Source organism: Phaseolus vulgaris, chromosome 1 (assembly GCF_051622355.1).
Source record: "Phaseolus vulgaris cultivar YP4 chromosome 1, ASM5162235v1, whole genome shotgun sequence".
In the NCBI taxonomy this organism is placed as follows: domain Eukaryota; kingdom Viridiplantae; phylum Streptophyta; class Magnoliopsida; order Fabales; family Fabaceae; genus Phaseolus; species Phaseolus vulgaris.
This window is the reverse complement of record NC_143498.1, coordinates 49,414,876-49,438,463: the sequence shown is the minus strand read 5'-3', so window position 1 is coordinate 49,438,463 and position 23,588 is coordinate 49,414,876. Positions and strand designations below refer to the sequence as shown.

The following is a 23,588-nucleotide window of genomic DNA, read 5'->3' as shown; positions in this document are numbered from 1 at the left end:
TTAGTTATAATAGTAATTAAATTAGAAACCATTTTAGAAACTAAAAAATAATTAGTTTTTAAATTAGTTTCTATTATTGTTAGATAGTTTCTAAATTGATATATAATTAGCAACAAAATTTTAACTACCAATTATTTAGTTTCTAAATTTGGTAGCAAAAACCTTGGTTGCTAATTAGATACTAATTTAGAAATTATCTAACAATAATATAAACTAATTTAGAAACCAATTTTTTTTTTAGTTTTTAAAATAGTCTCTGATTTAGTTACTATTGTAACTAATTATTTTGGTATCTAAAAATTGGTTTCTATTTCATGATTTTCTTGTAGTGTACAGTGAACTAGTTTGTCCTAATAATTTTTCATGAAAGTTGTTATAGTCTTATCTTCTAAGCTTTCAAATTTCTAGTTAATGATTAACATATCATGTATCAAGGTTTAAAAGAGACAATAACAAAAATGGATCTAATTAACATTTAGTAATGAGTTAATTTAGGAAGGTAGATCCTAAAATCAAGAGAGATACATCATACAGTTCTTCATTGTAAAAAGTTAACAAGACTTAAAAAGATAGAAAATAATAATTAAGTTTAACCTAAAATTAGGAAAGTACACACAAATTTGGGATAAATCTTATAAGAAGTCCAAAATTTGTGGAAAGATAATATGATATTTTGAAACTTTTCTTCTCTTAATCTTCCCACTAGTTCAATTTAGATGGTCTGCTGAGTTGCTGGAAAAGAAAATGGATAAAATAAGATGGTAGGATACACTATATATATGCTAAATATTTATGATTAATAAAAGGTGAAGAGGTGAAAAAGTAAAGGAAGAAAATTATTTACATGTGAAAAAAAGTGAATAGGAATAAAATATAGAATTATTTTATTTTTCATTAATACTTGTATCTATTATATTTTAGTTAATTATTATTATGAAAACAAAAAAAATCATCCACAATTAATTATTATGTTTTCCATTTCGGAACAAATCTTTTTAAAATCTGTGTAACATAATTCATTAAATAAGGAACATAATTGAATATATAGACACTTTGGATACTTTCCGCTTCTTTCTCTTTATTTTTGCATAAAATAGATTTTGTAATCAAACTTTTTTTCTATTTTTTGCAACTTTAACTAGAAGTAAAAAATTTGTCCCGCACCTTGCGGCTAGAACCAAAAGAAACATTGAAGAGTTTAGTATATGATGAAAAAGAGGAAAATATGAAGCCAAACTATAAAAAAAAAAACGAAAGGTAGGAATATAATTCAATCTAAATAATGACATTAATGTATGTGCAACATATATTATAGTACTTTCCACTTGTGTTTAATTCTTTATATCCACTATGAGAGGTGCAACCGTAAATTTGCAATGAACGAAAATTATTGATTTTATAAGGTTGTTCTCTCTTTCGAGATAGAACAGATACAAAGTGGCTTTTAAGTCTAACTCAATCCCATAAAACCAACTCATGGGGTGATGTTTGCACTCACTTATATACAATGAAATGTCCTAATCTCTAGTCGATGTGGGATTTTCAACACACCCTCACGCCGAGAGTGACAGCTCGTGTGTGGGATAACATATTATGGGTGGTCCGATAGCGGGTGACCTGATAAGTTCAACAAACACTTACTAGAATAGACTCAAAATTATTCTGATAACATATTACGAAATAAAACAGAGATGAATAAAAAAGAACAACTGATAATTGGAAAAGACATCCAATTAATATTAGGATCCTTCTATAAGAGTTGGTATCCGTATTCTTTAATATTCTCTTCTTAGAAACCTTCTAAAAGGAACAAGATTAAGAAACTTGTGTAAAATTAGTGATAAGAACGTCTTGAACGAGAGTCCAATTTATTAATTCTGTCAAGGTAAATAAATTTGAGGTTTGCACTAGCGCATGAGAAACAAAATCGATTCATGGATACACACTTGCATAATTGAATAATTCAGTTTTTGATAGTTTGAAACAACTTTATTTTTTGGTATACAAGGAAGGACACACATACAAGTAAAAAATGAAGTAAAGGATGAAGGAATAAGTATTGAAAAAACAAGAATCTTGTATGGATACATAAATGGGTCTTTATTAGCATTTGAATTGCCATGTGATGGATTTGTGAATGAATGAGACTGAGAGTTAAAATCATGGTCTTGCTCTACCTATGAATCCTGTCTGCTAGCCAATGGAACCACTTCAGCCAGAGGAGTTGAGAGGGGTGTTGGAATTGGAGATGTTCTACAAACTGGACAAGTGGGATGCAATCTCAACCATGGATCTATGCACTTGAGGTGGAATTGGTGTTCACAATCAGGTAGCACGCGAAGCATATCAGTACCCTTGTAATCTGCCAAACAAATGGAGCAACATGTTGCAGTGGAATCAGACTTCTGGACCTTAGCTTCAGAGTACAGCAGAGTTGGATAACTCAGAATCGTGGCTTCATCTAAACTTACATCAACTATAGAGTGGTGTGGTTGAAGAACATTCGGGGTGAGTCTCCTGTTCCTAGGTGCTGCAGCAAATGAGACATGTGTTCTGGTGCAGAAGTAGGAAGTTAGAGTGATGGTTATGATGAGCAAGAGAATTCCAACAGAGATTCCTATGCCATAACTATAGCCACTGATGTTGCTTGAGGAAAGGAATCCAGGGGAACTAATAGCACTGTTGCTGCTCATCCTATGTATAAAATAGTAGTGACTTGTTCTGGAGTTGAGATATAATAGAAATGGTTATGTCATGGTGAAGGTTAGCGGTTTGGAACATTATATTGAAGTCAACGATAACATGAAACAGGAACAGAAATAGAGATTAGAAGGGTGTTGTTGTAAGCTTACGTATGAATCAAGAAAATATGCATTTGAAACTGCTGCGCCAAATATGTCAAGACAAGGCAATTAGGCATTACATGTGCAATTCAAACTAATTATGTTATTTATACTAACCCTTATTATGGTTACTTGGAACCTCTCTGATTTGGTTACCTCTTCACAAGTTTGTGCAGGTCAATGATCCTGGTAATAAGCCATTTTACTGTATGCGTGCTGATTTCATGATTTGAGGTTGACGCCTTTCTTTCAGCTAATGTTACTAAATTTGATGATGATGTGGGGACTTCACATGATGCGCCATCACATTTTTCACTCAACATGAAATCATATGAACTAACAAAACTATAATGTTTTCTAACAAAAAATATATACATCATCATATAGTTAGTTAGTTACACTCACAGTGTGATGCATTGTATTACCAACAACTCTGTTATTTGAAATTGAAATATACGTAATTAATTAATGTATCATATTATTAGCATGACATGACCCAGCCTAAATTATAGTTTACTCATGTTAATAATGTGTACCAAATATTTGGACACAACTTATTGTATTTTATTTAAATAAGTTAGCTAAAGAAGTTTTTTTTTTTTTTATTAATGAATTGCTAAGAAAAAGTTGCTTTTTTATGTCTTATTTGTTTTTTCACCTTGTCCCTTTAGTTTTTCTTTCTCTTTTTTTTTTCTATTATTTTGGTCTATTTGGTTTTATCTCTCTTTATTTTTTTTATCAAATCAATCAAATTATACAACTTCAAAAAACAATCTTGAAAGCTTGAAAATTTATTTAAGGAGATTGATTCTATTATTACTGGGACCAACAATTTGATATTATAAAATTTAATATAAGTAATATACTTGTGATATAGACTCGTATTTTAATGATTGAATCCATGGAAATTACATTTTATATAAAAATAATGATGATGATAATAAGAGTAACACCACTTGTATAAATTAATTCTTCTTCTATTTTGTATCAACACATTTAATATTATAACTACCAGAAGAATCCAAAATAAAATATGTAAGAATTTTTCTACCCCATATGGTAAGTGTATTTGTCCACTTCACTCTTTCTCACTCTGAGACACACAAACAGACATACAAGGAAACTAATTAACATGATTTGTCTGCATTCACCTGTTTCTCTGTTGAAGCCGCCACCAAAAGGTTTGAATTATAGTGTTTAATTATGTAATCAATTTTAAAATATGTATGAAAAGTCATATTATCTTAAACCCACTTGAGATTAAATAAAATCGTACAAGCTCTTGTATTTTAAATTAAATTACTGAAAAACCTTGCTAATTAATTATAGTTTGAGTTTATCAATTTTGAATCAAATTTTGATGTTTTTAAGAAGTTGATTTACTATTCCGGAGCTTGGAATATTCAAGGAGATAAGGATCTTACAAGTAATTTGGTTTATACGAAAATCACTAATTAAAAATTAGTATTAAAGACAAAAAAAATTAATTATTATATTTGATTAAATTATATACTATTTTATAAATTAACAAATTAATATAATATTTGGTTAAATTTCATCGAATTATTTGATTAATCTTTCAAGTTCATATCAAGGTCCAATTGAGATCCAAATAAAGCTTTCCTAAAAATCTTACAAAAATGTAAAGAAGAATGTATGACTATACAATTTATACAAGATTAAGAAGAAAGAAAAAAATCCAGTAGTTTACACTTTAAAGTAAGAGAGTCTTCTTCTTTGAGACTTCTTCTTATCTTTCCGACCATAGACTTTGTTAAGGACCCAATATGTCGTCTCCTAGATGATTCTCTATCACAGAGACTTTCATAGATGTTTAAACAAGCTTGAAAAGAAAGTAAAAAGCTTGAATGTATTAGAAATAATGTTTGGAATAGTCTCCTGGAAAAGTGAAGCATGTCTATGTATCAGTCAAAATGTGATACAACTAAGAAAAATCGTGCATTTAGAGTTTGCATATGAGAGAATCCATTAACGTGTACAAACACGTCATTCGTTTGGTATGACTTCTTTTCATATTAATTTATGAAGTAATACTAATTGCTTACTTTATTAATTGAATTGGAGTGGAATACTCTAATATATTTTTTTTATAATTTTTTTTAACAAAAAACATGAATAATAAAGAATAAAAACAAATAAAATTGAGAAGAAGCAAAAAATAAATAGAGAAAACAAAAATATACTTCTTTTTACAAAGACATAATTTATTATGAAAATTTTACAAAATAGTATATTTATATAATAATACATTATAATATTATTATCAACTCATATATTAAAATTATTAATATATTTTATTTAAAAATTTCAATAAATATAACATGTTTATATAAATCTTACGCATTAAACACTTACATTTATGCACAAATATAATGAACAAATGGATCCAATATTTTTTTTATTGCCAAAAATAGAAAAATAATACAGTATACTACTTTCTATTTGAATAATAAAGTGTAATAAATTATACATAATTGAAGTAATAATAATTATTTAATTAAAAATTTAGGATATATAGAAAACAATAAATAATTGCAATTCTTATCTCAAATTTCTATATTAAATTATTAGTAATTAATTACTGTTTGTTTAATATGTATTTATTCACAGGGAAAGTTTCATATTCAATAAACAAGAATTACATTTATCAAATATCTTAAATATATTATATTAATATAATTATTATTAGTATTTAAATATTATATATTCTATAATTTCTAATTTCTAAAAATGCAGTATATTGACATACATATTACACTAATAGCATTAAATACACATATACCCATTACGTATATGTTATATTTAATAAATTGAATAAATAAAATATATTTATACAAATATTAATGTATATGTAATAAATATATATACATATATCAAATAAAAAATATTGTTAAAAAGGAAAAATAAATATAAATTATTAAATTTTATTGATTAATGACATTTTCTAATATTTTTTCAATTATATTTTGTTTTAAAATGGTCTTCTTTACTAGGATGCACAAGTATAATTTTTTTTAAAACTTAAAAGAAGTATATGTGTGATGTAATAATCTAATGTTTTAGAATAAAGGAAAAGTTCACAAAATAAAAAAAAGAATGTAATTCATTGAATAATTTTATTTACGTAATGCAATAATATAATTTTTTAAAATCAAATAAAAGTTTGTACCAAAAAAAAAAAACCGGAATGTAACATTAATGTTAATGTAATTTACTCAATTTTATTTGGATGATAGGATTTAAAAGTTACACACAATTTGATTAATAATGTATTTAATTAATAATTTAGGATAGAAAATAATAAATAAGTCATTGTATTTATATATTTAAATGTATTTATTAAATTATTAGTAATTAATTAAAATTGATTTAATACAATATTGAATATGTATTAATTTTACAGTTATATATTTAATAAGCATAAGTTACATTTGTGAATTGTGTAAAATACATTGTATTGAATAATTATAATAATTAATATTATTAAAATATTATTTATGTCTTATATTTAATAATTTCTATAAATATAATATACTCATAAATATTACAGTAATAACATGCAATGCATGTTATGTCTAGTACATTCAATAAATATAATATACTTAAAAAATATTACATTATAGTAACATTAAAAACACATGTATATATAATAATAATAATAGTATATATATAATGGTAAGATTAAAGAATACACATTTTGCAATACTAATTAATGTGAACACCAAATAACTTTTAATTTAAACCATAAAATATTCAGTTATGGGATGATTAAAAATATTCGGTGAACATAGAGTTTTATATATAGTAAAGTAATTAAAAACTACCTTACGATTGTGAGGTAATCATATAAAAGTTAATAAATTTATTGTATGTATATTATTATATATTATGTGTGAGTTATATTGGATTAACTATCTATTAATTTTTTGAATAACTAAATATATAATTTCAACCCTCAAACATAAATATATAATTTCAACCCTCAAACATTTGATAGATTTTTTCAATTAGTTTTTGAAATATTTCAAAGTTGTTCAAATTAAAAGAAAAAGGTAATACATTTTCTGTAAAAATTGTTTGATATATAAAAGGGTTACTTTTTTTTTAATTTATGCATATCTCCACCAATTTGATTTTGTTTTCTTATAAAAGTGAAAGACAATAACAACAATCTTAGTTTTAGAATGAGAAAGTAAGCCCAATTAGTTTATAATAATGGATATAATTCCACTAAATTTTAAGTAAAAACAAATCATGATGAAAAATGTTTGCATGATTAATGTTACAATCATAATGAAATACAACATTCAACACAACTTCTTCCATTCAAAGACTTAGAAATTCTCATCCAATCAAACATATCAAGTTCATCATAGTAATTATCAGCGATGACTCAGTCATATAGTAGGAAAATGAAGCAAAGACACCACTTAAATATTTTAATTTATTTAATTTTATTATTGATAAAAAATAATTGATAATAAATTTAATATGACGAAAACATATACAACACACAATACATATTTTTATTGAAGAAAAAAATATTTTTTTTTGTCAATCGTGATGTAAAATGTGCACTGCAATTTTTTTTCCCAATAAAATGTGGTTTTAATAATATTGGAAAAAAAGTGGTGAAGTTATGAATGAATCTGATTAATTTGTTTTTGCTTTATGATATATGTTCTATAGCCTACATTATTAAAGGCTTGACAATTTTTTAACATATTAATTTCAGAATTTTAATCATAATATCAACCTTACATTTAACAACATTTTAAAATTAGTCAAATTAGTGCAACATTAACACAGTAAAAACTTTCACACAGGAAGACAAAATATCCATAAAAATGAATAATCAGCATTCACTATGGTTATATAGCAGTAATTTTATCATATTCAAAAAGGGTATGATGGACACGTCTGAAGTGTTTGTTTTAGTGCAAGTAAAGGTTTAGTCTTGGATTTCGGTAAAAATTTGCTCTGCTTCGTTTTTCTACTCTAAATGGTGTTTGGAACCTTTGGTGTGTGTGAGAATGATTTCTTGAAATTTTTTTTTTCAGGATTTATTTTAATGGGTAGGACTTTTGTTAGTTAGTTTGGTGGTATTTGTTAGAAGTTGGTTTCTCTATAAGAGTTGAACTATATCTGAAATGATTTCCATTTATTTATTTTTTATTGATGATAAAAAATATGATGATTATGGAAGGTGAAGTACTGTATCCCATGAAACAGTGCTATGCTTAGGTACATGGATTTTTTTATTTATCTCTCAAATACTCTATTTTATTCATTTAATTTATTATCGATAAAAATAGTTTAGGATTATCAGTTAATAAGATCATGAAACATGTAATTCCAACTAATGATAAATATTTCTATAGAAATGTGAATGTGAAGGACCATGGCATGACCAAAACTAGTCATAATTATGATCTCCATGTCCATCTATAATAAAAACGAATCATATCACAGAATATGTGTTTTAGAAAATTAAACATTCTTGAGAAAAACCACAACATAATCGAGGAAAGAAAAAGAGTTTCACAATTACTGTGAAAGAAAGATGAAACATACTGTATTATAAGTTGTCAAATAAAATTCATAACATAAAAAAAAAAAAACGCTTTCAAACAAACACATATTCATGGGAAGGGGTTTGATTATGTCTTTAACATATACACTAGGTAGCATATCTATCAATAGGAAACAAATTATGCAAATATCTGGTCATTAATATCAGTTCCTTCATTAGTACTGGAAGATTTGCATGAGAAGAAAATCAAGAGTTGAAGTTTCCTCCACTGGTGGTGCTAACAAAGTTTGTACTGGATTTCCCCAAGATAGCTCCATCATTGTTGGCTCCAAAGGTGCTTTGATCACCCGATAACTCTATATTGTTAATGGAAACACCTTGATTTTCAACATCTGTTCCCATGAAAGTTCCATTAATGTTGTCTTGCACATTATTGTTGAAGGGCAACATCATATCACTCTCACTTATGTCTCCAAAACTTCCATAAGATGACCATATGTCATTGCCTGTAATTTCACCTGAAGAACTCCCATAAAATGGCCCTAAATCACCATTATCACAAAGACCTATAAAATTATCTTGAGGCAACATCCCAAACCCTAAGTCATTATCATCAATCACATCATTAAAATTTCCTGAAGGTAACACCATATCAATATCATCCAAATTCAAACTTTCAAAATTAACTTGAGACAACGCCATAATATCATCACTAAGATGTGTTTGTGGTTGTAGTGGTGGAAGTCCCGTATTGCTGGCCATATTATTATCAGAATCACTTTTCATTGGATCAGTTTCTTTCATTGAATCTAAGGATGGTTGTTGTGGAAAAACTTGTTCATCTATGTCAGCACAAGAAACAATATCATTCTGCAGAGGAAAAGAAAGTAGTGGCGTTGGAGGTTTAGTTGATGACTGTTGTTTAGAAATGTCAACTTTTCCTCCAGCACACTTCAGTTTTCCCTCCACATAGCAAAGTAAACGACATATATCAGTAGCATCAAGATCTGATAAAGACTTACCATCATGTATTTTATGCATGAAATTTGACATGTCTTTCTCATCGTTCTTCTTCTTGAGTTTCACGAGTTGATTTTCAATCTTTTTATTCATCTGCTCAATATAAACTTGTGGGGTAACATTTTTTCTTACCCGATCTGGCAATGGGGCATTCTCAAACTTGGTGAGCAACTCGTTAGCAATCTCATGGGATGGCCACACAGTTGGCACGTTATCCCCTGGACCATAGATGATTACACATGCATTCACATCACAAAGGGTGGTAAGATCTTCCACCTTCTTCAATAAATTTTCTCGATTTCTTTTGTAACGAGCTTTTCTTGCCACAAAATTCTCAATCAGTTTTAGTGTCACTTTCCTTCTCCTAGGCATGGTTATGTCTTGGATGGGGGTGATGATTTTTTTCGCTCTAAACTTATAGATATATAACAAATGTATACATCTCTATTGTCACTTTGTTCATCTCGTATCTTTTTAACAACGAAACTCAAAAGAGGTGTTAATACAAAAAATGAGTAAATTGATTTAAGTCTCCTACGTTTCTGGAAATTGCACTTAAACCCTCCATTTTTTTTAACGTTTATAACAATCTCCTTATAGGGATATACAATATAATATTTTCCATAAGCTAAGGGGTTTTGTGTAATATATAAGAGTTTAAGTGTAAGAATGTTAAAAGGGAGAGACAACAAGGGTTGGCGTGGAAAAATTAAAGTGGAAAGCAGAAAAGGAAATATGAAATTTGAGTTAATAATATACTAAAACTAATAAATAAATATTAATAATTAAATTTTAATTATTTGGTAAGTCATAAATAAATTCTTTAAATGCAAGATCGATGCACCGAATTTTGAACAACATACCTGAAGTATCGGTTTTCGGCCAAAAAAGTTAAATTAATATTAATTTGTCCAAATCACTTGGGAATAATTCAAATACTATTGATACTTTTATCTGTACATCCTAATTAGAAAATGGACACAAATAATGGCTGTTAAATATCAAATCCATATGTCATTTATTAAAAATATTGCTCAAATGCTAATCAAGTTTGAATTTACTGTATAAAATATCTCTATTTGTTGAGATTATTTTTTAGAAAGTGAACACAACATTCACCAAAATTCAAACAAACTCCTTATATATGTCATTTTTTGCCTTCATCATTGAAAGAGTGTAAGAATTAATCCTTCCCAAATCAACAACTTGTAGTGTAGTCCATTCATTCCACCACCATTATGGTTTGCATCAGTTCCTTGCTTAATATTCTTTCCTTTAGTTTTTATATGCTTAATCTTGCTTAATATTCTTTATTAGTAGAAGATAATTTGTAGGTTACAATCATAAAAGGTATTTTTAAAATAAAAACGTTTTCTTAAACTTGTTAAGATATAAAAATCTAAAAGTTTTATTTTTGATAATTACAATAAAAACACTTCAATCGGAACTATGGTTTAGGTGCACCAGCAGTAGCTTTTATAATTAAAAAAGGTGAGTACTTCAAAATAAATAACAAAAAGGATTGTTAAGCCCTTAAGTCTTAATTTCTCTCTACTCATTCCCGAAACCTACATCAACAATCCAAATCTGAAAAATCCAAATGATTATAATTCAAATATATTAAATTTAAAATACTTACATTTCAATTTATTTTAATTTTTATATTAAAATAAATAGTTAAATTAATTAAATTTTTTAATACAATATTTTAATTATTAGCAATATACAAATTATTTTAACTTAATGTGTATAAAAAAAATCGCTGCACACTTCAATAATAAAAATTACTTTTTTTTATCAACAATAACAAATTAATTAATATTATATGAAGTATTTATATACTTCAACCCATATAAAAAAATATATAAAAGTTTTGTCAAAGTATTCATGCTTCACGTGTGTTGATAAAACAAATGTCTGTACAAGTGCCTAAATGAAAATAAGATACACACTTAGGCATCCTACTCTTATACATATAAAAAAAAAATAGAACTGTTGGTTAACCAATGCGTGTTCATTTATGATATATGTATCCAAACTTGCATTGATGCCCTCATAGAGATACACATGTGCCGATTAAAGTGATAGTTGATATATGTTGAATTAGATTGTGCACTTTGGACTCACACACTTCTTCGGATTAGCAATCTTTAATTCAAAATATGTATTTTATGTTAAAAAATTCATCTTTCAAAAAAATAAATTCATCTTTCAAAAAAAGTATTCTGATTTAGTAATCCGTAATAAAATTAGGCTTTCAGATTCAACAATCCGAAAATCAATAATTTATGCAAAATTTGCTTTTGGAACACCCCATCATCCAAAAAAAAAAAATATCCAGTTCTGGATTGATGAATCCACACTCCCAGGTCCCAATTTCCGATAATCACAGTGTCCTTTTTCAAATAAAAGGTTAAGATCAGTTTCGGAATTTAGAAAATTGTGAGAGTGCAGGAAGAAAAACGTAGGAGCGTAGGAAGAAGAAGCCAAAAAAAAGTAGTTTTTAAATCACAGAATTTTAAAGTTTTATAATAAAACTAAAATTGATTTACTTATTAACATTATTAATTAACTTGTTGTTTTATTATTTGCATACAATGTTTTTTTTATGTAAAAATAAAAAATATACATTAATTAGTTTTAACTTTATATATTATAGAAAATTGTTAAAAGTGTTGAAATGTTACATACATGTATAATTCTAACATGAAACAACACTTAATTATTATGAAACATCAAATAATTTTGCTCAATAAATAATAATTTAACTTAAAAAAAATATATCAAGTGGATCATAGTTGCTATATCCCAAACATCTAAATTATGAAGCAGCCACATCTTAAGTGAAAAATTATTTCATTCCACTATTTGTGAATTGGGTATAAGGATCAATAAAGGCCCACTATTATAACTTGTATGTATGGGTCCCTATTTTTAGTCGGTGTGTCCGCAGACTAGATTAATTTCTTGAGAAAAAATAATTATAAAATTGTTAAAAACTAAAACTTAATTTTTAATTATTAAAATAAGAATTTACAGACTAATTTGTTAAATATATTTATTGGTTCATCATAAAAATGAAAATATCAGTAAATCTGTTTAGTATATATATATATATATATTATATAGAGAATAAATAAAATTAGCTAAAACAATTCAAATATTAAATATAACATTAATTGATTTCTTTAATTTAAAAATATATATTGAATGGATTAAATGAATTTATTGACAACTACGTGCTACGAAGCTCGACGTGATGTGTAATAATAAATTGATCATTTAAAACAGGATCAAATAATTAATAAATTTATACATAAATATTGAAGCAATTACATAAAAAAATTATACTTATTACATAAAACATTAGTTATTGTAGTCATAATTAAATAATTTTCTTATCTTAAAATTTATTGAAATCTTTATTACTAAGAATCATTTTACAATTGAATAAACAGTAATTGTAAAAAAAAATGTATTATTCAATTTTATTTGTTTTAAGTTTTTTTTTTCAATTTAAATTCGCTAAAAGTACTTGACAGTGCAGTGCAGTTTAAGAAAAAAAAAATCTTTTGTAATTTTTTATTTTATTTTTATTTTTAATTTTAAATTAAATTGATTCTGTTTTTAAATATTTTTTTAAGTATCTCTTTATATTTCGAAAGGTGTTATTATATTTTAGTTATTTAAAGGTCATTAATATAAATATATTTGTTATTAGTTTAACTTCTTTAACTTGCTTTAATTATCATTTATACTATTTTAATATAAATACTTTATTACATTTGTACTTGTTTTAATAGGGAGTTATTCCATTCTAAATAATATTTGATTTAGTTTCGAATAATTGTGTTAAAAAAAATACTACATTCAATTAAGAGTGAAGAGAGATTATGTTCTAACAAATACTCATATAAGTTTATCTGATTACAAGCTAAAAAATATTCAATAGTTAATTAAGAGTGATTATGTTTCCAAATAATACTAATTAGGGTTTAGCTAGAAGTGACTATTGCCTAAATAATATTAAAGGGATTAGCCAATAATAACTACGAACACAAAAAACTCTCAATGAGTTAGCGATGAGTGATTGAGTACTCTAAAAGTTAGTAAGAGCTCAAAAAATATTTTTTTGTAATTTGTATCATTAGTCTCCCCGGAGGATCTAAATTTGTTGCTTGAAAATTAGACGCAATCTATTTTGATATATGAAACAAGAAAAAAATATTGTGTGTATTTATTTCTTTTTTTCCTTATCTCTTTTACTTCACATGTTATTAATGTTTGTACTAAATATAAGATGAAAAATCACCATAAAAACTAAGTTTGAAAACTAATTTAAACAATAAAGTCTTTTTTAAACTCTAAAGTTATGTCTATCACATTTCATCTTACAAAATAGAGGTTATAAAGATACTAAATATCACTTGTCATACAAAATTATCTTTAAGTAATCTATGATGATATTTATGATTTTTTTAAAAATAAGTGTTTTTATGATTTTAATTTTTAAGTGTATAATTATGTGTGAATCTTTTTGTTACTATTTTTTGAGTGCACCATTCTATTTAATTTTGTCAAAGTGGGTTAGTGTTTATCTTACTAAGTATATTTAAATGTGTCAATGTTTATGTTTAATATTTATGTGTATTTAGGGTGTAGAGTGTGTTTGTGTATATAATTTTCTCTATACTATATGTGCCTCACTAGTTAAGTGTGTGTAAAATTCTCTTTATATTTAGTAAAATGTTTGTAATGTATTTTAATTTAATTTAAATTAAAAAACAATCAAACTAGTAAGAAAATGTACATTGAAACAAGACAAGAATCATCAAAACTAAATGAAGTTAATTTTTTTTTTATTTTTTTTTATGATGAGCTAATGTCTTAAGTTGTTTTTATTTTATCTATATATACCTACCTAACAACGTGTGTTGGGAGTGTTTGTTTAGAATAACTATATGTGTTGTGAGTGAAAAACCCTACAACGAAAGTGTACGACGTCAGGGAAGGTATGTTAAAATAATCGTTTGTGAAAAGTTTTGCAGTAGAGTATGGCGTTGTGGAAGCTAGGTTAAATAATCGAGCTTTTGAAAAGCTCTGCATTAGAGGGAGTAAGTGACTGCGTGGAAACTAGGTTAAAGTAATAGAGCTTTTGAAAAACTCTACAGTGCAGTACAATACAATATAGTGCAGTGCAGTGCACTGTGGAACTTAGGTTAAAGTAGTTGAACGTAGGTTGCTTGTGTGGATACGTATTTAGGTTAATTAAATTTCGTATAGTTTTAGGATTTTTTAACTACTTTGAGAAATATGCTTAACACGTGCAAGTTGATCATTCGCCCTTAAGAAATAGGCAACATCGGTTCGAATCCAATACCGATAAAGGGTTTTTTCCTTTTTCTACCTGCCTATTGTGACTTAAAAGCTCTACAATGAAGTTGCGACTGTGTAAAGTAGGTGAAAGGTTTTTGTGTAAAGTAGGTGAAATTGTTTCTGTGCATATATAATTAAGTTTATTATTTTTGACCGATTTTGTAGTGTTTTTGTTTCGATAACTCTGTCTTTTGTGACTGAAAAGACTTTTAATACAGTGTAATACTCACCTCTCCTTACTTTCTTCCCAACTGATTTTCACCCAGTTTTTTGTTTGGATAACAATGTGTGGTGGGAGTGTTTGTCTAGATAACCATTTGTGTTGTGAGTGAAAAACTCTACAACGAAAGTGTACGACGTCGTGGAATGTATGTTAAAATAATCGTTTGTGAAAAGTTCTACAGTGGAGTACGACGTTGTGGATGTTAGGTTAAATAATCGAGTTTTTGAAAAACTTTGTTGTAGAGAGAGTGTGTGACGGCGTGGAAACTACGTTAAAGTAATAAAACTTTTGAAAAGCTCTACAGTGCAGTACAATTTAGTGCAATGCAGTTCAGTGTGGAACTTAGGTTAACATAGTTGAACATAGGTTGCTTGTGTAAATACATGTTTAGGTTTATTAACTTTCGTCTAGTTTTAGGATTTTTTTTCTTCTACCTGCCTGTTGTGACTTAAAAGGCTCTAAGTGAAGTTGCGACTGTGTAAAGTAGCTGAAATGTTTTTGTGTAATGTAGGTGAAAGTGTTTCTATGCATATGTAGTTAGGTTTATTATTTTTGACCCATTTTTTAGGGTTTTTGTTTCAATAACTCTGTCTGTTGTAATTGAAAAGACTTTTAATACAATGTAATACTCACCTTCCCTTACTTCCTTCCCAACTGATTTTCACCCAATTTTTTTGTTTGGATAACAATGTGAGCTGAGAGTGTTTATCTAAATAACTATTTGTGTTGTGAGTGAAAATCTCAACAATGAAAGTGTACGGCGGTCGTGAAATGTATGTTAAAATAATCGCTTGTGAAAAGTTCAGTAGTGGTGTACGATGCTGTGGAAGCTAGGTTAAATAATTGTGTTTTTGAAAAGCTCTGCAGTAGAGGGAGTGTGTGGTGGCGTGAAAATTAGGTTAAAGTAATAAAGCTTTTGAAAAGCTCTACAGTGCAGTATGGAACTTATGTTAAAGTAATTGAACGTAGGTTGCTTGTGTGAATATGTGTTTAGGTTTATTAACTTTCGTCTAGTTTTCGGATTTTTATTTTTTTCTTCTACCTACCTACTGTGACTTAAAAAGCTCTACAGTGTAAAGTAGGTGGAAAGTTTTTTGTGTAAGCTAGGTGAAAGTGTTTGTGTGCATATGTAGTTAAGTTTATTATTTTTTATCCATTTTAGGGTTTTTGTTTCGATAACTCTGTCTGTTGTGACTGAAAAGACTTTTAATACCGTATACGATTTTTAGGTTTTATAGCATGTAGTTCAAACATTATTAGGGTTTTTAAATGGTTCTTGAATGATTAAACTGTGTTTATGGTTTATTTGTTTATTTATAGTCATTGTTCGACCTATTTAGATTTTATAGTGTGTAATTAAAGTAAGTGTAAGATTTTTAAGTGTTTATATGACTAATTGTACGCAAGATTTGTTAGTGTGTGATTAAAAGGAGTTTAGAGTTTTTATTAATTTTAAAGTGTGTTTATAATTTTTGAATGTGTGGATTCAGTGTCTTTGTGTGTACAAATGTGTTTAAATTTTATTTTTATTGTGTTTCACTTTTAAAATGTATCTAAATATTTACACGTTTATCCTAATTATGAATATCTATTTATTTAAGTTTATTTATGTGTAAGGGTTTCTTGGATTAAGCAATCTTAAAGTTATTTTTTTAATTATATAATTTGAGAGTTATTTTCTTTAAAATAAAATTTATGAGTTATGCAAACTGAAAAGTCATTTTTTTTACTTCAGATGGCTTTCATAATTTTAGTTGTTTTCTTTAACAGTATTGGTCATAAAAAAAAATATCACTGACGTAAACTTTTCATTAATAAAATTGTCATCACGACTTCCGATAATGAGACCACAAGCATCAAGAATAATTTCAGTCACCATTAGTTGATTTTGGACGAAGAAAAGACATTTAATTTTTAGATTCTACAATTCAAAAATTATTTTTAACTTTCAAAATTTGCAATCTAAAAGTCATATATGGAATCTGAAAACTAAAAGTAATTTTTGAACTAAACAATTTAAAAATATTCTTTTAAAAAAAATAACTTTTTGATGTTATAATTTAGAAGTAAAAAATAACTTCCAAATCTTGTAATCCAATTTTTGTTTTCAGATAAAGACACTTTTAAGTTTAAAATTGTATAATTCAAATAAAAGTAAATGGTCCTCGTTCTTCTTACGCTCTTACGGTGGAACAACTCACATTGTTAAACGATAATTGAAGTTCGGTTCCTATGATTGTAAGAACTAATTGTTTTTGTTTTCCTCTATTATTTTATCCTGCATTTATACATCTTTTTTGTCATTCACAGTTTGCTATTTTGGTTACAAAAGATTCTTTGTTATGTTGACAAGATAACAGCTAATTGGACTAGTAGATGCATATATAATAGTTTATTTGTTCTAATAATAAATGCATTCAACTTGTGTTACGTGGGCATGTAATCTAATTGAAATATACTAAGTGATTCTTAGTAGAATTCAAGTCTCTCTGTTGCTAAATCTTAAGAATTTGTTGAAGATTATCTATTAATAAAGAAATAATCAATGAATTTCTCTTACTAAAAAAAGTAAGAAAAAATTTATAGTAACTATTTCATTAATTATTTTAAAGATGTTAAATTGTTTCTTGACATATTGGTTTATCATATTTAATAACCTTTCTTTTGTACCCGATTTTGCCAAAACCCAAAATCCTAAACCAAAATAAAATAAAATAGTTTATTGTGACATATATTTTACGAAAACTTATTAAAAAAAGCTAAAAAAATCAATATAAGAAATTGTGTTTTTAAATGACATATATGTCTGGAATTTAGTTGGGCAATCACCAACGTTAATTTCAAACTTCCACTTAAAATCTGTGTCAAAAATTGACTTAGTTTGTGTTCTTTTTGTACCTGTTCCAGCATTGCTAGGGTTTTGATTCCAAACTCCACTGCCTCTTTACATTTTTTATTCATAACACAAAAATAGTAGTGAACATGCACAAGAGTTACTTTCACCTTCTTATTAAACAATCATTAACACATGACATGGTCTTTACATCAACATGTCCCCTTTTATCATCGCGTTGTAAATTTACTTGCCAGTAATTAATATCTATATATCAATCACATGATATCATGCTTGCTAACCAAGTGAATAGTTCTAAACTGAACCCACTATGGCATTAATTATAATTATAAATTTGCTAATGTGTGGATATTTCTCGTGTAGTTTAACTTTATAGGTATTCATGCATGCATTATTTTTTTGAAAGTACTTTACTTAAAAATGAAATGAAAAAGTTGAAGCTATTCACTTTTCTCTCCTATTGTTCTTGATGGAGGTTGATGATTCGAGCCTTGCACTACATATATGACCTCATCCAACTAGCATTAACGAACACCCAGAAACCATGGTTAGGGAGAGAGGGTAGCCAAGGTTACAAATTTGGGTTGTGCTTTTCATATGATCACTTTTAGTAGAAAAGGAAACCAAACAATTTGATTTAGGCTTAAAATATTACCCAGGTTTTTTCCCTTCTCACGTCTCAAGATAATCTTCGAGTGCTACCAAAGGTTGATGTTAGACCTCAACGTAATAAAGTAGAAAATGATTCACAATATCGTGGTAATTGCTTTAAATTATAAGTTTAACCACGAATGGGCAATAATCACACACAGTACCTTCTACCTCCTCTTAGGGATTATATAAGAAACTTAGGGAACAAGATTACTTCTCACATCATCAATATTATGTTCTCTTTTCCAGTTAAATAAAAAAATTATATAAGGTAGTAATGAATCATCATTACACATCACAAAAAGTCAACATCCCATCAAATGAGAGAAACTATTTATTTAAGAGTTCATAAGATACTTCTTTAATTATATTTACTGATTAATTCATTTTAATAAATATTTCTACGAGGTCACGAACGAGTTCAATCATGTAGTAAAATGATATTAATGTCGATCTTTGAAGTTAATGGTTATGAACGTATCAACTTCATTGACTTATGTCTGAGGTTGGAGGGTTATGAGGTCATGAACTGAACCCAACAGTCTTAATGCTAATCTAGAAAAATAATGAAAAATCCATTTTATTTCGTGATTGGGGGTGATGATTGCAGAAATTAACTGAATATACAGAATTGTAATTAATTTGTAAATATAACTCATATTAGAACCATGTAAAAGAAATATGGGGATGAGCATTTCTATAAATAAGAAAAAAAAATGACTTAATCAAGAAAGAACAACAACTTAACTAGGAACCACTTAAACGCTCAAGTTGGAAAAAAAAATTTAGAAGAATTTATATTTGTGAATTAGTAACTATTTCAAAAAAACTAATATAATTTCCATTTCATTGTAAATATACAAATTTAATGATTATATTTAAATGAGAATTTACTCTAATCATTTATTAAATATTATTTTTGTTATAATGTGAGTTTCCTCGCATCCATCTGAATAAAAGAGTAGTTAAACAATTTCACTTGCGGTGCTTGTGATTATCCTTGATTCTATACGTTTTTATATATAATGAGAATTGAATATGAATTTTCTACCATATGAATCCTCTATACTTTTCACTCACATATACAATTAGTAAAATTTAGAGTTATATTATTTGTAATCTAACAAACTTTTTTCATCACATTATTTGTCATGCATTTTGTTTCTCTCTTTTTTTTCCGTGGAATGTCATACAAAAGTAAAGTACAGCTAACATTTAATGTTGCGCAATATAAGATAACAAATATAAAGCAAAAAAAAACAAACTATTATACATATATATACAACGTATGATTTTAGAGATAGAAACAAAAAGAAACAGAACAAAAATAATAGAAGCAACATTATCCATTTTGTTGATGAATGGTGTATCCCAACTGTTTTCATCTCCTTATATTAAAGTTTTTTTTTTATTATAGATGGTTGATGGAATAAATAATTATGAATGGTGAAAATAATATGAATACTTTTGTATATAAAAGTTGAAAAGTCAGATGTACGGGTAGGGACAAACTAAACGTAGAAACAAAAATGTGATGAGCATGTTGTATATATATATGTCCACTTGAAGCCAAAACTTTTAGAAATGGAAGTCTCTTTCTTTCTCCACGCCACAATCTGTTTTGGATTTTATTTGAAGGAAGAAAAAAAAGTATGAAAAGGTATCATAATGGTAATCTTTTAGGAAGTGCAAGAGCTGTGGATCCACATCCCATAATGTAATACCCAAACTAAAAACACCCTTCTCTTTTTTCTACGTGCCCTTACATTAGATTTCCACTTGGAACTTCATTGTGCTTTTGCCTTACCACACCTTCTTCATACCACTTCATTTTAATACACTTTTTTTTTCTGTAATCTAGTGTTAAGTGTAATAATCTACTACTTTTTTTTATAACTATGTTATTTGCCACAATATCTACCAACTTTTTTGGTCAATAATACATTGTTTATAAGAGTTTATATTTAGATATAGAATTCTTAAATGCCCACCAAACACTACTCAATAAATGAAAAGGTTTAGACAGAATTAATTTATTATTTTAGTAGCAGTATCTGATGATATTAAAGATCCGTATTGATTGGATTAGGTATAATAACATTTCATAAATTGATAAATTAATTGCATTATTCTTAAAATCTAATTTTTAATATTGTACTAAAGTGGTAGAAACTTTATCACATAAACTAGAAATAGTATATATAACTGAATAGAATCTTCAGTTGGATTATAGTTAAATATGTATGTTAATAAAAATAGGTAGGTAGATTTGGAAGTTGAAAAATGAATTGCTCTAATTACTGGATTGATGAATATTCGTTTTTTGTCGTGGGCAGTTGGGAAAGTGTGATTGGGTGTTGAACTCTATAATTGGCTTTTCATCATAAGTAAAAGATCTAGTAGATCTTCCTAAATAATGAAAATATAATAATATATTACATGCAAATGCATAAAAGGGATGAATATGAAACAGCAATCACTACCAACAACAATGTTCTTCGTTCGGTTCAATATTGGATCTAACAACGCAATCACTTCTTTCTGTAAAGTTATTGCACACACATCTCTACTTCATCCACGTCCTTTTTTTTTCATGCTTATCTCTCTTAATATAATTTTCTCACTTATATATTTAACTTTTTTACCAAATAATGATACGTTAAAAGCAACATCATTTTAATACTTTTTTGGTAAATTTAACTTGTTTTGATTTTTTTTAAAAAAAAAATCCTTACATGTTATCATTCTATTAAAAAATTAAATGGTTGTACAGATTTAAAAAATAATAGAAAATACGTGGAAAAAAGTAAACTTGGATAGTAAAATTTAAAAAATATGACAATTTAATGATAAAATATGTAATTAAATTTACTTGTTTGGAGAAATTAAACTGAGTATAATGATACTGTAATAATAAGCCATAGACACTAGCGTTTTGTCTTATTTGTTAAAACACTATTTTAAACATTCCAAAAGACAATTTACACTAATATGAAAGAAAAGGAAAAACAGCCTTTTGATATCATGTACGCAATCAGTTCCACGACTGTTGTATTTTAATTATGTTGATAAAGACTTGATTTTACATTACATCTAATTTTACTTCTGTCTTGTTTTTTTATTTATTTTTATTTTATCACTTCACTTGTTTGTTTATAATTAAAGGTTGTAATTAGTTTGTGTAGTTTGATTTAAGCAAAAACTAAGAATATGAAAGGAATGTAAAAAGATATACTTGTAAAAACTTGTATATTGTAATCTTCTAATATTTTTATATGGATAATTACCTCAAACACTAAAAAAAAACAATCTTTTATAATTATCAAAATTAGTCGTGAAAGTTAAAAAATAGTAGCTAAATTGATTTGCAATCAAAATAGTAACCAAACACAGGTAATAAAAAAAATTATAGTCGAAAACTATCTACCTATCACTTTTTTTTATTGGTAGCAAGATTGCTATGGAAAAATTCAGTCGCAATTTTGATCGTAGATGATTTGGTACCCCAATTCTAAAAAACCAATTTAACAACGAAAAATTGTTAAAAATTTAATTGTTAAATCGATCGCTAATGAGATTAAAATTAATAATTATTAAAATAAAATAAGTTTTAGTAACTAATTCGATATTGTTATTATTATTATTAATAATAATGGTGTTTTCATTATTATTAACTTTAACAAATTTTTCAGAGGGAATCAAACCAATATAATGTGAGGGTAAACATAGAAATCTATAACCATTAATTACGATAATAATAATAAATATTTTACAATTAATATTATTATTAATATTAATAATAATAATAAAAATAGTAATCATAATAATAATAATAAATAATTATAATCGTAATAATAAAATAATTATAATCATAATTATAGTTGAATATAATATATATGTTAACTAAAGTCGTATGTGGTCTTTATACACTGAAGTCGTATAGAGGTGGTACGACTTTGATTGTATTGTTTTACAATGAAATTATACATGCTACATAAGATTTCACTTAAAATTAATTTCAAATTTAATCAAAATTGTCAAAATGTCATACAATTTATGTTTAACGAAATTGACAAAGTCATACATTTTGAGTACGACTTTCACATAATTTCTTTTCCAACCTAAATCATATCCATGGAGTAAGACTTTCACTCTAAAAATTTTCCTATAGTATACAACTCGCCGATTTTCATAAAAAAAAAAATCACCCAAAATTGTAATTTGTAAAAAAATTACATTATTTTCCTGAAAAACCCAAAAACAAAATAGAAACAACAGAACACACTGAGATGATAAGAGAGATAATTTATTGACTAAAAGGAGAACAGAATAAAGATAATTTGTATTATTTTCATTGATTCGCTCTTAAAACTAATAAAAAAAATAAAAGTAATAACTGAATATTCTTTTAGGGAGGGGGAATGGGCCAACCCCAACAAAAGGATATAATTTGTGGTCCTTTCCTGTACTTGGTTTCTGTATGATTTTTTCCCTCCTTTCCGCTTCTCTTCACATGTGTCTTTTTAGTGAGTGGTTCGCTTAAATAGTGTACAATTATTTGTTGACAAACCTCTTATCATAAAAGAAGGGAAAAGTAATGAAAAAGGAGGTCTTGGTCTTCCTAAGTAACAGTTATCTTAGAGAGCTACCTAAATTAGAACATAGGTTTCCATGGAACATGTTCAAAATAAACATTATAGCCGGCTAATGAAAATGAAGTTAAATAGATTGGAGACAACAGAATCTACACATGTACCTAAGATTCATCTGGACTCTTAAGTATATTATAAACCTTTATTTTCTCTTTACTATATTTTAACACTATAAATAAACTTCATGTACTTAGGCTAAAGAAGATTACGGATTGAGTGTTCAAAGAACTAATATAGTGTCAATAGTCAAATATTCATCATCACTATTTCATCATGAAATCCTGATAAGAAGAAGAAAATCAAATGCATATTTCTCTCATGCTTTCCAAATTAATTTACTTCTATAACACTTGGTGGTTGTTTCAGCAGTGGCAGCTAAGCAAATTACAATAGTTTCTATCTAAAAATTTATTGA

The 23,588-nt window shown here is 26.8% G+C and overlaps 1 protein-coding gene and 1 pseudogene across 1 annotated transcript; both read right to left on the bottom strand.

Annotated features, from left to right (window-relative positions):
- Nucleotides 1-1,951: 1,951 nt before the first annotated feature.
- Nucleotides 1,952-2,917, bottom strand: LOC137816222 (RING-H2 finger protein ATL70). The gene has a single exon (XM_068619298.2). The coding sequence runs from the start codon at nucleotides 2,691-2,693 to the stop codon at nucleotides 2,178-2,180; it is 516 nt and encodes a 171-aa protein (XP_068475399.1). The 5' UTR covers nucleotides 2,694-2,917; the 3' UTR covers nucleotides 1,952-2,177.
- Nucleotides 2,918-8,544: 5,627 nt separating this feature from the next.
- LOC150029678 (uncharacterized) lies at nucleotides 8,545-9,789 on the bottom strand (annotated as a pseudogene).
- Nucleotides 9,790-23,588: the final 13,799 nt, after the last annotated feature.

What these genes read in the sequence shown, in the direction of transcription:
- LOC137816222 (XM_068619298.2), bottom strand. Translation starts at nt 2,693, where the DNA reads ATGAGCAGCAACAGTGCTATTAGTTCCCCTGGATTCCTTTCCTCAAGC.